At 43.8% G+C, this 14220-nt stretch overlaps 1 protein-coding gene across 2 annotated transcripts in view; it reads left to right on the top strand.

Annotated features, from left to right (window-relative positions):
• MED12 (mediator complex subunit 12) overlaps nucleotides 1-14220 on the top strand; it is a 36153-nt gene that overhangs the window by 995 nt on the left and 20938 nt on the right. For both annotated transcript variants that reach the window (XM_056491293.1, XM_056491292.1), the window contains exons 3-17: nucleotides 419-610; nucleotides 2281-2440; nucleotides 3002-3177; nucleotides 3454-3564; nucleotides 4120-4374; nucleotides 6355-6501; nucleotides 6781-6880; nucleotides 8802-8938; nucleotides 9691-9822; nucleotides 10215-10341; nucleotides 10975-11204; nucleotides 11636-11716; nucleotides 12574-12747; nucleotides 12983-13127; nucleotides 14047-14165. In XM_056491293.1, coding sequence (XP_056347268.1) covers nucleotides 419-610; nucleotides 2281-2440; nucleotides 3002-3177; nucleotides 3454-3564; nucleotides 4120-4374; nucleotides 6355-6501; nucleotides 6781-6880; nucleotides 8802-8938; nucleotides 9691-9822; nucleotides 10215-10341; nucleotides 10975-11204; nucleotides 11636-11716; nucleotides 12574-12747; nucleotides 12983-13127; nucleotides 14047-14165 — 2286 coding nt within the window. The remainder of the gene's footprint in view (nucleotides 1-418; nucleotides 611-2280; nucleotides 2441-3001; nucleotides 3178-3453; nucleotides 3565-4119; nucleotides 4375-6354; nucleotides 6502-6780; nucleotides 6881-8801; nucleotides 8939-9690; nucleotides 9823-10214; nucleotides 10342-10974; nucleotides 11205-11635; nucleotides 11717-12573; nucleotides 12748-12982; nucleotides 13128-14046; nucleotides 14166-14220) is intronic.

Here is a 14220-nt window from a genome sequence, read left to right as displayed (position 1 = left end):
GCATCTGGAAGTTTAAAAATGGGAGTTATATAATAGGCTTCAGCTCCATTTTTCCAGTCTCTGAAATCAAGATGTTGACTTCCTGACAAAACAACTAGTAATGACCTGGGTTGGAAGGCAATCAATAAGCACAGGATATTTGTTTGTCTTGGCTGACTTCTTCTGAGAAGCCTTCTGTCTGGTTTGACAAGTATTTTTAAAGAGTTGTGTCCATCTCAGCTTGAGTCCCTGCATGACTATTGTATGAGTTGTCTAGACACATCCATCTCTGCAAGTAATAACAAAGGAGTTATTTTATGTTTTAAAAGTTGATACTGGTGAGACTTCTGATAGGAATGGTAAATGATATTTTAAGCTCACTGATCAGGCCTTTGACCTCTGAAATGTAATTGATTTTTTTTTATTTTTCCCCCTCCAGATCAGCTCAAATTTTAGCAGTATTATTGCAGAAAAGCTGCGGTGCAACACCCTGCCTGACACGGGGAGACGGAAACCCCAGGTCAATCAGAAGGATAATTTCTGGCTGGTGACAGCACGTTCTCAGAGTGCCATAAACAACTGGTTCACAGATCTGGCTGGAACTAAGCCCCTCACTCATCTTGCTAAGAAGGTATGTTACAGTAGAGGCAGCCTGACAGGGCAGATAATTGAATCTGTGCTTGTTTCTGTAGGTTTTCTGAAGGTCTTTACTGTTGGGAGAAGTTTCTTATTTATGCATCTTGTAAGGCTTTCAGCTTGAGGAGTGGATGTAGGATTTGTAGGATTTGCCCTGACTGTAGTCATCAACACATTGAGAACTGGTCTCTTGTCTGTTATTTACATGTGTGTTCAGCTTTGCCTTTTGGCTTGTAGGACACAACTGATTTATTTTAAGGTTCTGTTGTTTTTCAGAAGAGCTGCCACTTTTGCTTTTGGTCTATTGCTTAGATTAGGAGATTTCTGTTGTGAAAGGTTTCTCAAGTTCTCAAAAGTCAGAGTGAGAATTACTGAAAATAATCATCTAAATGACTTCCCAGATTTCTGGTGCAGTGAGGCGTTTCTGCTTTTCAGCAGAGGAGAGTATGTGTGCTATCACTTGGTCTTGGCCAGGCTTCAGTATTTCTATGCCCTGGAGTCTGGGGTAGATATTTCCTTTATAGCTGTGAATTCTGCAGAGTATGAAAGAAGGGTCTCACTCTGGCATTTTATCAGGCCTGATAGCAAGGGAGAGAGCTCTCTCTCAGGGGAGGCCTACCAACAAGGTACTTGTGAATCTGGTATGCACTGTGGAAAAAAACATAACTCCCAGTTGCAAAATGGTCTGAGTCATTCCTGGGGGAAAATAATCAGATGTTCCCAGAATCTGACTCTTTATAAACTTAGTCCTTCTTTGCATTTTGGCTGTCAGTTTCCTGAGGTGATGGTGAAAGCTTGAACCATTTGAGATTTTCCCCTGTTTTCCTGCAATGAGTTCCATCCATTTTCATGAACTTAGGTGTGAAAGAGCCACTGTCAGTAGCCATATAGTCTGACTTTGAGACATCAGAGAGTAATTGGGAAGAATGTGGGAAACATAGCACGTAAATGAGCATCAGTAGTTCAGAGACTTGAAGATGCCTGGTTTTTGTGATTTTATTTTCATTCCTCTGTGAAAACACACATACTTTTGCTCTACAGAGTATTGTGTGGAAATGAGTCCCACAGCTGTATTTTTCCCTGTGATATGTTATTGCTTCCTGGTTTATAGTCCTGCAGTCTGATGATTTCATTGGTATCCTCTTATGTTGTATCTTGAATTTTGAATCTTGCATAAATGCATTTCTTCCTACAATGTACTCAGCTCCCTGCTTCTCACGGTCTTCTGTTGAGTATTCAACAGAACATTGTGAGACTTCTGTAACCACTCGGTTTTGTATACAAAGTGAAGAATCCTGTCTTCACAGGAGTATGGCAGATACTCTGTTACTGACTCAGTCCTTAGTCTGTATCTTTCATAGCTCTTTACCTGCTCTCTGGAGCCCAAGATGTTTGCAGTACTCAGGGCATATGGATTTACAGTGATATAATTACATTTTCTGTCTTCTTTCAATTTGTTTTGTTTCTGTTTATACTGAAATGCAGCTCTGTTGCTGTTGCTTTCTGACCATGGGTGAATTTTGGCAGCAGGTTTTTTTGATAGAGAGGTACTGTGTTGCTCTGTTCCCTTATGTTTCTCACACCTGTAGCAGGTATAGCTGCTTAAGCTGCTTCAGTTCTTATTCTAAGTGCTTGGTTCAGTTTTCCCTCTCCATTTCATTACAGGTGCCCATCTTTAGCAAGAAGGAAGAGGTCTTTGGTTATTTGGCAAAATACACTGTTCCAGTAATGAGAGCAGCGTGGCTCATTAAAATGACTTGTGCCTATTATGCTGCCATCACAGAAACAAAGGTGAAGAAGCGTCATGTCATTGATCCCTTCATTGGTAAGCGCTCTGTGTGCAGCACTGGGTTTGTCCATCACAGCTGTTTCCTTCTAAGCCTGCTCTTGATTAGTGAGAGAGAGCCTGGATCCATATAAAGTGTTTTCCTGCTGATAAGTCCTTGGGTTCTGATGTAAGTTTCTGAACAACAGGCCCACCTGTGAAAGTACACTGGAAAATAACAGCCACAAATGCTTCCTGGGAGCCTTACTTTTCTTTCTCCCTGTTAAGTTCTACTGAGCTCCTTAGCTGCCTAACCTGTGTTTTCTTACCATACAAAGACTGTACAGTTGCAATTTAGCAATGGCTGATTAGCTACTTCCCAAGTGTGTTTGTACATCACCCAGAGAATTTTGGTATATTACTCCCTGTCTGTGTTTCCAATTTCATTAAGCATTACTGGATCCAACATCCTTTGCATCCTGGCCTGCTCCAGATTGCTGTGGTCTAGAAGAATTCCCCTGACTGTGTTCTGGGCTTTTTTTGCTTCCCACCCTGTGCACCATCCTGGTTCTTTCCTGCTCCTCCTTGCCACAGTGCTCACTGCTAACCTGTTTTCTCCAGAATGGACACAGATCATCACCAAGTACCTGTCAGAGCAGCTGCAGAAAATTGCAGAGTTCTACAGACAGCTCCCAGGGCAAGGCTGTGGTTCACCATCAGGACCAATGCCCCAAGAGGTGGAACAGGCTTTGAAGCAGTGGGACTACAATGAGAAACTGGCTATGTTCATGTTCCAGGTGAGGGACTGATGACGGCTGCTGGGTTAGTGTGAGCAGAGGAGGGCAAGGGGAGTGGATGCCAAGTGATTTATTTCTGCAAAATGCTCTTTCTGTGAATAGACCACTAGGACTAGATGCAGTTTTGAGCTCAGTAATAGGACAGGGATAGCATAGAACTGTGAAGACTTCCAGAGTTATTTCCACTGTTGGAATGCAAGCTGCTGCTGCTCTGCCTTACCTTAGTGGAGGTTATTTCAACTTTCATCCATTTGCTCTGCTTTTATCTGTGTGCAGGATGGCATGTTGGACCGGCATGAATTCCTGACATGGGTCCTCGAGTGCTTTGAGAAGATACGGTCAGGAGAAGATGAATTTCTGAAAATGCTCCTTCCTTTGCTGCTGCGGGTGAGAAATGCCCTCTCAGCTTGCTTTAGTAGAGTGCTGACTTCTGCTTTGGCCATCCCCTTCCTATTGCCTAAGGGGATAATGAGTTCTTTTGCACCAAGAACTGCAGGGAGTGTCCCTATGAGCATCCTTCTTAGCTCATGCAAGGATGTCTTTTTAGTCCTGCTCTTTTCAGGTTTTAATTTTCCTTTAGCCTTTTCCCCTGTACTGGACTTGGTAATCCCTGCCCGTGCCACAGCTGTGATTGTTCACCAGTATATGGAAACTGCTTTTTTCTTTCTTTCTCTTGCAGCAGATTCTGGGCAAACCTTTGAGGGTCTGGGAAGGCTGGGTGTGGGTACATTTTTATACATTAAGTCATTGCCAGAGAGCATTTCAAAGGTTTTTTCTGAGCCTTAGTAGCCAGTGGGTGATCCATGATGCTAAGGAGCTCTCTGTTAAAAGGAACTAGCTCTTCAAGGCAGTGTCACATAGTGTAGTACTTTGGGCAGGTCGTGGTTTTTCTTGTGTTCCTTGTGACAAGGATGTTTCCTCCTCCTTCCATCTTCCCTGCAGTACTCTGGAGAGTTTGTGCAGTCTGCGTACCTGTCCAGACGTCTGGCCTACTTCTGCACCCGCAGGCTTGCTATGCAGCTAGATGGTGCTGGTGGGCACCCACCACACATCCTGTCTGCCCAGACAGGGAATGCTCTTCCTTCAACTCCCACCCCTCAGCCAGCTGCAGGGAATCCTCCTCCCAGCCCTTTCAGCGACTTATTACTGTGCCCCCAGCACCGGCCAGTGGTGTATGGGCTCAGCTGCATCCTTCAGGTAGGTTTAAGTGATGGTCATTCTGGGGTCAACTGGGACAATTTGTGTGCCATCACAGAAAAATCACTACAGTCTGAGTCAGCAGCTTCTTAAGTACAGAAATATCAAACCGTTATTATCTTTGCTGATGTGTTACAGAGATTTTGTCAGGTGTTAGTGGTGTAGCAGTGCCCTTGACTGACTTGTGTAAGAAAAATACAGGGTTGGAATAGAGCCTTTTGCTCTACTCACAGGTGCCTCGCATGGTTGGGAAGGCTTTACAAAAGAAAGGATGAGAAAGAAAGAAAGGGTTATTTCCCATTGTATATGTTGTATATAGCGGGTTGTCATCCAGGAAAGGAAATTATGCCAGCAATGAAAGTGATTTGTAATTTTGTCAACTCTTAAAAACAAACATCCCCTTATCAGAAAAAAAAATTCCATGGAACAAAAAAAACCCCAAAACAAAACAAAACAAAAAAAAAAACAAAAAAAACCCACAACCAAACAGCACACACAAGAAACAGCCTCTCCTTCTTTATGGAAGAATGTACTGGTTTAGGAGTGGTAGCAGGCTGTGAAAAGGAGCTACTCTAAACTCATAATCTTTATAAGTGGGATTGATTAAACATTGCGTTGCAATAAAAGAGAAAGTTTGCCAAAGCCTTTCTGATAAATGTTTGAAGAACAGGTGCTGTTGTGACACTGTGAGATTCAGTCCTTACTGTCCTTGTGTCAGAGAGAGGCGAGTTCTGTTCAATGTATGCATTCACTCATGATTGATTGTGTTTTTCTCCTCCAAGAGGAGAGTGACTTAGGTGAGGTGGGTCCATGCAGAAGGAGTGGGGATTTGTTTCTTCCAGGGGAGAAGAGATTTTTTTAAAGCAGAGAAGGTTCCAGAGAGTACAGGATGGAGCAGGAGTTGGAGAAGAAGAGAGCACAAAATTTGGGAACCTGCTGCTCAAAAGAGACACTTGAGATGAAGGAGCCCTGTCAGGATCAAGAAGCAGCCAGCCAGCACTCAGAGAGAGAAAAAGAGAAAGAGAAAATTCCTGTAGTACAGTTGGCTAGAAGTAAGGATCTTTCTAGAAGCAAGGATTAGAGAGCAATGCAGGGTTATGAATAAACCTTTGCATTCTTAAGTCTTGTTTGCTTTCTGTTGAAGACGTTTGGAGGGGTTTTATTTTCTATGTAATAAAACATGTCTTTAATATAAAAATCTTGTACTTGTGGGGGCTTACTTTAGGGGAAATAGATGAAACCTCAAAGGTTTGGTTGACTTGGAGTTTGGACACAACCTGCTTAAAAAGTTGACGTTGGTTAATGAGGGTCTGATCTTTAGGATATCTCAGTGGAAACAGGTGCATTTCTAGGAATTCCCATACCTTTGCTGAAATGTTCTCAAGATAAGTAGATTCTTAGGTTTGAGTGCCTAAAGCAGCTTTGTGAGGCAGAAACCGTAGGGGAATATCATAGGAATTGTTTAGTGAAGTTTGTCTCTGTGGGTGTACAAGATCATAAAAGAATGAGAATGTATATAGCATGGCATTGTTACTATAATAATCAGACTTGTGATTATCAAACATAATGGTTTAATTAATTTAGGTCTGTTACCTCATATTTCTTCCCAGACTTTACACTATATGAGAGTTATAAGTCACTAATATAAATGTTGCTTCTCGACCATAAGGGTTGGATTGTGCATTGGAGATGACAGTTTGTATGAACCAAAGGGTCCTTTAGAGCTCAAGACAAAACAAACAAACAAACAAACAAACAAACAAAAAAAAAAAAAAAAAAAAAAAAAACAAAAACAAAAAACCAAAAACCAAAAAAAACCAAAAAACCAAGTTAAAAACCCACCCAGATAGTAAATATGCTGTATAGAGGATAATGAGTGCCTGGGCAATAGGATAAAGTAGTGGTCATTTTTTTAGAAATGTAACTTAATTGTTTTGACCTTAATTTGCTCAGCAATACTGACTTTTCTATCTGTTGCAGAGTATAATTTTGTGTTGCCCAAGTGCCCTTGTGTGGCATTATTCCTTGACTGATAGCAGGATAAAAACTGGCTCTCCACTGGATCACCTGCCTATAGCCCCATCCAACTTGCCCATGCCAGGGGGGAATTCAGCCTTTACACAGCAGGTGAGCAGCCTTCAGAAAATGGAGCTCTTGTGGTTTGTATCTTACCTCCTTCAGAATTTTCTTTTCATGTTGTGTGATAATCAGATCTGGAGGTGCTGTCTCAGTGCCTAGGAATTAAGTGCTCTCATTCTGCTGTAAGCTAGACAGTGATGTCCTTGGAAGATGGGCAAAAATCTAACCTTAAACAGAATTGCTATCAATCTCTTTGTTTTCTAATAATTTTGTTCACAGATTTCTAAGGCATTCTTTTGTATGCTTACACAAGTCCATTGTTTCTAGGTTCGGGCAAAGCTGCGTGAAATTGAGCAGCAGATAAAGGAACGTGGCCAGGCTGTGGAGGTTCGCTGGTCATTTGACAAGTGCCAAGAAACCACAGCAGGTAACTTGCTGTAGGTTAAAGCTTCTCTCCCCCTGATCCATGTGCTACTCTGACAAAACTGCTGTCTGGCTATTCTTTTTGATTTTTTTCCTATTTACTACTGTTTGTATTTACTGTCAGCAGTAAATGGCTTTTTTTCTTTCCAGAGCAAAAATCTTGTAACAGTCCATTTCTCCATGTATAGGGGGAGTTTCTATTGCTGGAAGTTGGAAATATTTACCAGGGAACAATACTCTTGTCTGTGTGCTGTGCTCTGATGCTTTCCTCTAAAATCTGCTGTTGGCCACAGTGAGAGTCAGGATACTAAGCTGGATGGATGCCTGCCTGACTTGTACAGCTTTCCTTGAGCAATGAACTCACAGAAACTTCTCATAGAATCATACAATGGTCTGGGTTGGAAGGGACCATAAAAATCAAGTGGTCTCAATTCTCCTACCATAGGCAGGGACACCTTCCCCTAGATCTGGTTGCTCAGGACCAATCCAGCCTGATCTTGAACACTTCTAGGAATGGAGCATCCACAACGTCTCTGGGCAACCAGTCCCACTGCTTCACCACCCTCACAGGGAAGAATCTCTTCTTAACATCTAGTCTGAGTCTATCCTGTTTCAGTTTAAAACCATTCCCTTTTATCCTGCCCTTGTAAAAGGTTTCTCTCAGGATTTCTTGTAAGCCCTCCTTAGTGTGATAGGTGACAGTTAGGTCACCCTAGAGCCTTTTCTTCAGGCTGAACAATCCCAACTCTTCCAGCCTTTCTTCCTAGGAGGTGTGTTCTATCCCTCTGATCAACTTGGTGGCTCTGGACTCACTCCAAAGAGGTCCATGTCCTTCCTGTGCTGGGGACCCCAGAGCTGGAGGCAGCACTGCAGCTGAGTCTGACCAGAGTGGAGCAGAGGGACAGAATCCCCTCCCTCCCCTGCTGCCCACAGGGCTTTTGCTGCAGCCCAGGACACACTTGGCTCTCTGGGCTGTGAGTGCACATGGCTGGGTCATATCCAGCGTCTCCTCTCCCATATCCCCAAGTCCTTCTCTGCAGGGCTGCTCTCCATCTATTCATCCCCCATCCTGGATCAATACTGGGGTTGCCTTGCCCCAGGTGCAGCACCTTGTACTTGGCCTTGTTGAACCTCATGGGATTCCCATGGGTTACTGCTCAAGCTTGTCCAGGTCCCTGTGGATGTCATCCATCCTTCAAGAATGTTAGCCAAACCACTCACCTTGGTGTCATCTACAGACTTGCTAAGGGTGTATTTGATCTTTGTCTGTCACCACTTGTCACTGATGTGCATTGGGACTCTGAGCCTTTGACCACTACCATCTGGATGAGACTGTCCAACCAGTTTCATACACTGAGCAGTCCAGCATACCTGGTGTTGTGTAAAGCTCTTCCATTCTCAGCAAAAACCAGTACTTCGGTGGCAACACCAGCCATGGAGCCATGTATTAATAGACTGACCCCATCTGTTTCTTCCACTGTCATTGCCTGTAACTGGAAGGATGCAAGAGAATATAACCTGTCTTCCAGAATCCCTTGCTAATGGTCGGTTTGAAGCTCCTGAAACCCTTTTCGATTTTATTTGAACTAAACTTGCAACTTAATCTCCTTCAGTGTGGGAAACCAGTAATCGGTAATATTCTGAGGGCTGTACCAAGCTAGGAAGTTTCATGATTTCATGTACTTAAACTGGGCCCCAGGAATGCATCAGACTTCCCTTAGAGAAGGGTCCATCTGGAATTTGGATAAAGGGTCCAAACCCTCTGTTCCACTTAGAAGAGAATCACCTACAGCTACAACCTATCTTTTCTTCCTTGTGGAACTGGAGGTGTAGGCTGTTCTGGCTTTGGCAGCACATCTGGTGTTGCTCTAGAGACTGTTGTACCAGGTGCCAAATACACATTCCTCTTTTCTGTTCTCTTCTAGGTTTCACTATTGGCCGTGTCTTGCATACATTAGAAGTTCTGGACAGTCACAGCTTTGAAAGAAGTGACTTCAGCAACTCTTTGGATTCCTTGTATAACAGGATATTTGGGCTGGGTCCGACCAAAGACAGTCATGAGGTGCTCTGGGACTTTGCTGCTGGGCCCTTGTCTTGGATGTGGCTGTGTTCTTGTTTGTATCCCACTGTTACTGTCCTGTGTCTGCAGAGAGCTGACTAGGTAGTGGCCCTTGGCCAAGAGACATGATCTCCATTGAAAAGGATTCCATGCAGCCTTGTTAGGGAGGTACTAAAATGAGAAATGGGGAGTTCTGTGCTCCTCAAAGTCCAACAAATACATGTAAGCTTGAGGGAATTCACTGATAAGACATCTGTTTGCATACCAGATTGGTTCTAAGGACTTGTTATGTCAGTACTAGCCTGGTCACATTTTGGGCTGGCTGTTGATTCCTGGGAGCTCACCATTCAGGTTCCTCTTAGCCTGGGATATAACGTATTTATGATGTTTGGGACCATAGTTCATCCACTGCTGCTTTGATTCATAAAAGAGCTGCAGGACTGGCTGTATTCTTTTATATGAGGGTGTCAAGAAGTATTTTACTAAGTGCTGTGATAAGTACTCTATAGATGTGCTGCTGGGAGAAAGATGATTTTCTGAAGTGGTCAGTCTAGAGAATTGTCAGGTACTGTGGACCTCATGTTGCAAAATGGAATCAAAGCAGGAGGGCTCTAGCTTGACATCTGTCCTCCCTGTTGGGAGGAGGGAAATGTAGCAGTCTTCAGGCTCTGTTCTATGGGGAGTAGATCCAATGTTATATCTGCTCCCCTCTTCTGCTTGGCTCAGGTTCTCACTGCAGTTCTTCTATCCCCCAGATCTCCCCAGATGATGATGCAGTGGTGGCCTTGCTATGCGAGTGGGCTGTCAGCTACAAACGCGCTGGGCGCCACAGGGCCATGGTTGTGGCCAAACTCCTGGAGAAGCGTCAAGCAGAGATCGAGGCTGAGGTAGGTCCTTATTCCTGGAAGGATAGGAACAGTAAAGGAGAGCAGAGGTTACCTAACTCGGATTACACCGACAGGCAAAGGCTGATCAGCACAGTGCCTCTTGTTACTGATGCTGCTAATTATGGCAGTTGCTCCATCTGACCCAATGTAGGTCATAAATGAGCCTGTGGGATGGTGCATATCCCATTTCTTGCCTACATTTGAGGACAGCTGATTACAGTGCAGAAGCACTGACATACTTGAAGACTATGCAGTAGCTTAGAGAAACCTGTGTGGTGGCTTGCTTATAAGAGCAAGATAGAAAAATTCTCTTGAAGACTTCTTTTTTGAGATATATGGATAGGAAGTTTCTCTTCTGTGTCAGCAATTGGTACTTTTTTCTGTTTCTGCAGAGATGTGGGGACTCTGAAGTCGTGGATGAGAAGGGCTCCATCTCCTCAGGCTCTCTGTCAGCAGCCAGCGCTCCTGTCTTTCAGGATGTCCTTATGCAGTTCCTTGACACTCAAGCTCCTATGCTAAGTATGTAAATAAGAGCTTGTGGTCTCCCAGTTTCTAGCTTTCCCTCCCTTGCAAACTTTGAATTTGTGTGCAGTTCTCTTGTGTGTAGGTATGGAGTGTATCTAAATTATCTGTCTGGCTTTCTTGCAATTCAGAGCTTATCGTGGAGAGGGAGGAAAAGCAGCAACTTGCAGGGCCAGATGACAGAAAGATGATACAGAGGCACTTGTGTTAACAGAGCATTGGCCAAGGATAAATGAGTTTAATAGGGAATTACTTCAGGCTGAGAACTGAAGGGACGTTTTTAAATGGTGACAGAGCTCTGGCTCTCATGGGAAGTTCTGCAGACAGGTTAAGGAGGATAGGATAACAGGTCTGAATGATGCAGGCAGCTGTTTATACACCCAGGAATAGCACTTGTAGGCTGAAGTCCAGTGCATCTGGGCTGTGACACTGGAGAGCTTTTGACATAATTAATTGCTAATTTTTGAAACTGGACTTTCTGCTTTTAGTCCCTGCTGTAATCTCAGAACTGCGTATCAGTCACTGTCCTGACTTATAAGGAAATGCTTTCCCTTGACCTAGGTTAGGTAGCTGGTGTTGCTTATAGTGGTGCAGAACTACTCTGATAGTCATGGCTGTCTGTTGTTTCAGCTGATCCTGGGAAGGAAAATGAGAAGGTGGAGTTCTTTAATCTGGTGCTGCTGTTCTGTGAGCTAATCCGACATGATGTCTTCTCCCACAACATCTACATGTGCACGCTCATCTCCCGGGGTGATCTCGCTATGGATTCTCATGGGCCTCGCCCTCCCTCACCCTTTGACGATCCTGCTGAGGAGCATGACAGGAAGGAGACAGAAGGAAGCAGTGGCATCAAGCTGGAGGTGAGAGCACAAGCACCGTGGCCCTCCTGTACATCTCTGTGTTGTGCTTGCCTGTTTTTAACTGCTTTGCAGCCTCCTTGCTATTGCCTGCTGGAGGATGTACCACTGACCCCTGCTCTTCCTTCCCCCAGTCTATTTCCTTAGCATTTCAATTTAAGGTTATGTTCTAAGTGACTGGAAAGGACCTGCCAATTGCAGAAGGGTAGATAGAAAAATCTTGTATGGCTTGATACAGAGCAGTATATCATGAGGTGCTATGTGAGGCCTCTCCATAATATTTGAGATGTATCAGGCTCCAACTTGCCAGGCACCATGGGTGTGGTGGCATATTGTTGTCACTGCCCAACGTGGACATCAATGCTATAGTCAACAAATATTCTCTTGTTCCCTGATGCATCACTGAGGTGTAAAGCTGCTCTGTCTGTTCCCAGGACACAGGTCTTTCAGAGCCCATGGACATTGACCACAACCCCAGCATGCTCTTTGATGACATGGAAAAGACAGACTTTTCGGTATGTCCCAGCACTTCCTACCTGTTACTCAGTAAGTAGGGTCAGTGTATTGTAGTGAGCCCAGGAACAGCATGTGCCTTGCTTTTGTGTATCTGCTGGAAGTGGCTGGGTTGGAAGGCAGTTCACATTGTAAAAGGCCCATATAACCTGTGTATGTAGGTTGGTGTTCATCAGAGCAGAGTGAATCCCAGTTGTTCCTGGGACCTCTTATGCTCTGGCTACTTCCAGCCCAGTGTTTGGGCAGGGTAGGAAGTGGGCTGCATGGGAAATGAATGACCATGATGGCATCAGATTGGGAGTGACCAGTTGCAGAGGTTTTCTTGATCCTGGGAGAAGACACTAGTCTGTTTCCATCCTACTGTGTGGTCTTCATTACTTCTTCAGATTTACAGTTCTTCATATCTGTGGGCATAGTTCATGGATGCAGAGCATTTTGAAGCACTTAGTAGTAAAATTAACTTACGGTGTTTGAAAAATGCCCGAGTGCCTACATGTATCCAGCCATTTCTGACCTTTCAAGGTACATGTCAGCAAGTGTGATATAAAGCTGTATTCTTTCCCAGGATCCTCACTTCTGTGGAAGGGGCTGTTTCCAAAATTCTAAGCCGTGAATTTGTTACTCCTATTGTGTTATTTCCAGTCATGTTTAACCTAATATATAATATGGATCAGAAGAAGAAATAGGAATAGTCTTTTAGCACATTACCTTGGTTTTTTGCCTTAAGAACTGGCTGTTTTCCCAACCCTTCCTTTTCCTACTCCTTTTTAGGCCTGAGCAGAAATACGTTCCTTCAGCAATCTTTACCGTTGCACAACCATGTTCCTAACTACCTTTTCCTCTTCTTATGGCTCCCCAGATGTTTTCTCCACCAATGCATTGTGAATCTAAAGCCAGCCCTTCCCCTGAAAAGCCAGATCCTGAAAAGGAAGCAAAGACCCTGCTGAAGGATAAGTCTGTGGAAGGAATGCTGGCATCCCTGTATGACCAGCCTCGTCACATCCAGTATGCAACACACTTCCCTATTCCTCAGGTACAAGACCTGCTCCTAACTGTTCCCCTGTTGCTTCCCTTGTCATGAGGCTGCTGTCTCTCCCTGCTGTGGCTGGGTAAGGAGCAGTCCTGCTTTTCTGGATGGCTCCTTGCTTATTCCCTGAGAAGCTTCTGAAATGAAGGTTTTCTTTTTCTTTCAGAGATCCAGATGTTACACAAGATTAAAACATTCAGCCTTGTTGTTGCTAATGCAGTTGTCTCTTTTGGTTCCCTAGGAGGAGTCATGCAGTCATGAGTGCAACCAAAGGCTGGTAGTTCTTTTTGGGGTTGGAAAGCAACGGGATGATGCTCGGCATACAATCAAGAAAATAACCAAAGACATTCTAAAAGTCTTAAACAGAAAGAGCACTGCAGAGACAGGTTGGTAGAGCTTGAGACACCCATTTCTGAAGTAAAAGCATCTTTCTAGTTGGCTGATTCCCTTGTCTGGAGTCTCAGAGTGACAGGATTTTATACAATCTACAGTGTCTGGTAAGAAATACTAGTGAATGAGTCTGGCATGGTGCTCTGTTTTCAGCCATACTAACTAGCAAGTAAGACAATTGTTTTCCTGCTGGCAATGTCTGTTTAATTAACTTGTCTTCAGAAGAGAATTGAGTCATACAAGGTTCAGAGTGAGCCCCTGGCCAAAACTTTGGCTTTTCATATTTTATTTTATTTATTTTTGTACTTAGATCCTTGTACAAGAAACAGAAAATACTTGGCCAATGCATATTTGGCAAAGACTTTGCTAAATGTATCATGCTGTTACACTCCAGGCACGTGCTAAATGCATGGGATAGGAAAATTGGATAGCTGGGTCAAAATCAACAGAAAGCATCTGATGTCTAGCAGCTGAGAATCTGGCTACAATTTTTCTTTCTTAGTCTGATGCATGAAAGGCAGCTTAAAATGTGATAAAAAGATGATGCTTTAAAATGTGGAGTGCTTTGACAAAGAAACTTTGGTGGCTGAGCATCTCCAGTCCAGAATGCCTGTTCTCATCAGAGAATAGGTATATCTGCAAATCAAGACAGAAGGATACTCCAAGGAGTACTTTCATTTGGGATAAACTTGATGTTTGCCCTACTGTCATTCTTAGGGATTTCTTAATATTTTTTCTTTGTTTAAATTAAAGATAGTCCTTATCAACTTAAGGCCTAGGACTCAGGCCTTTTGCCTGTGCTTCATGACAGGGGCTGATCTTGCTGGGAAACTGTCAGAAGCTAGTGGCTGATGTTTGATCCTCTGGTGAGGAAAGCAGCCTAAAACTGTTTTCTGGTGTTTTCAACTTTGGTAGGTGGAGAGGAAGGCCAGAAGAGGAAAAAGAGCAAGCCAGAGGCATTCCCCACAGCTGAAGATATCTTTGCAAAGTTCCAGCACCTTTCTCACTTCGATCAGCACCAAGTCACATCTCAGGTACGAAAATTTGAAGACTGCTGTCCTTCTTGGGCCCTGGCTGTGTCTCTTTGTA

The sequence above is a fragment of the Oenanthe melanoleuca genome, chromosome 4A (genome assembly GCF_029582105.1).
Source record: "Oenanthe melanoleuca isolate GR-GAL-2019-014 chromosome 4A, OMel1.0, whole genome shotgun sequence".
Taxonomy (NCBI): Eukaryota; Metazoa; Chordata; class Aves; order Passeriformes; family Muscicapidae; genus Oenanthe; species Oenanthe melanoleuca.
This window is presented reverse-complemented; position numbering and strand designations above follow the sequence as displayed.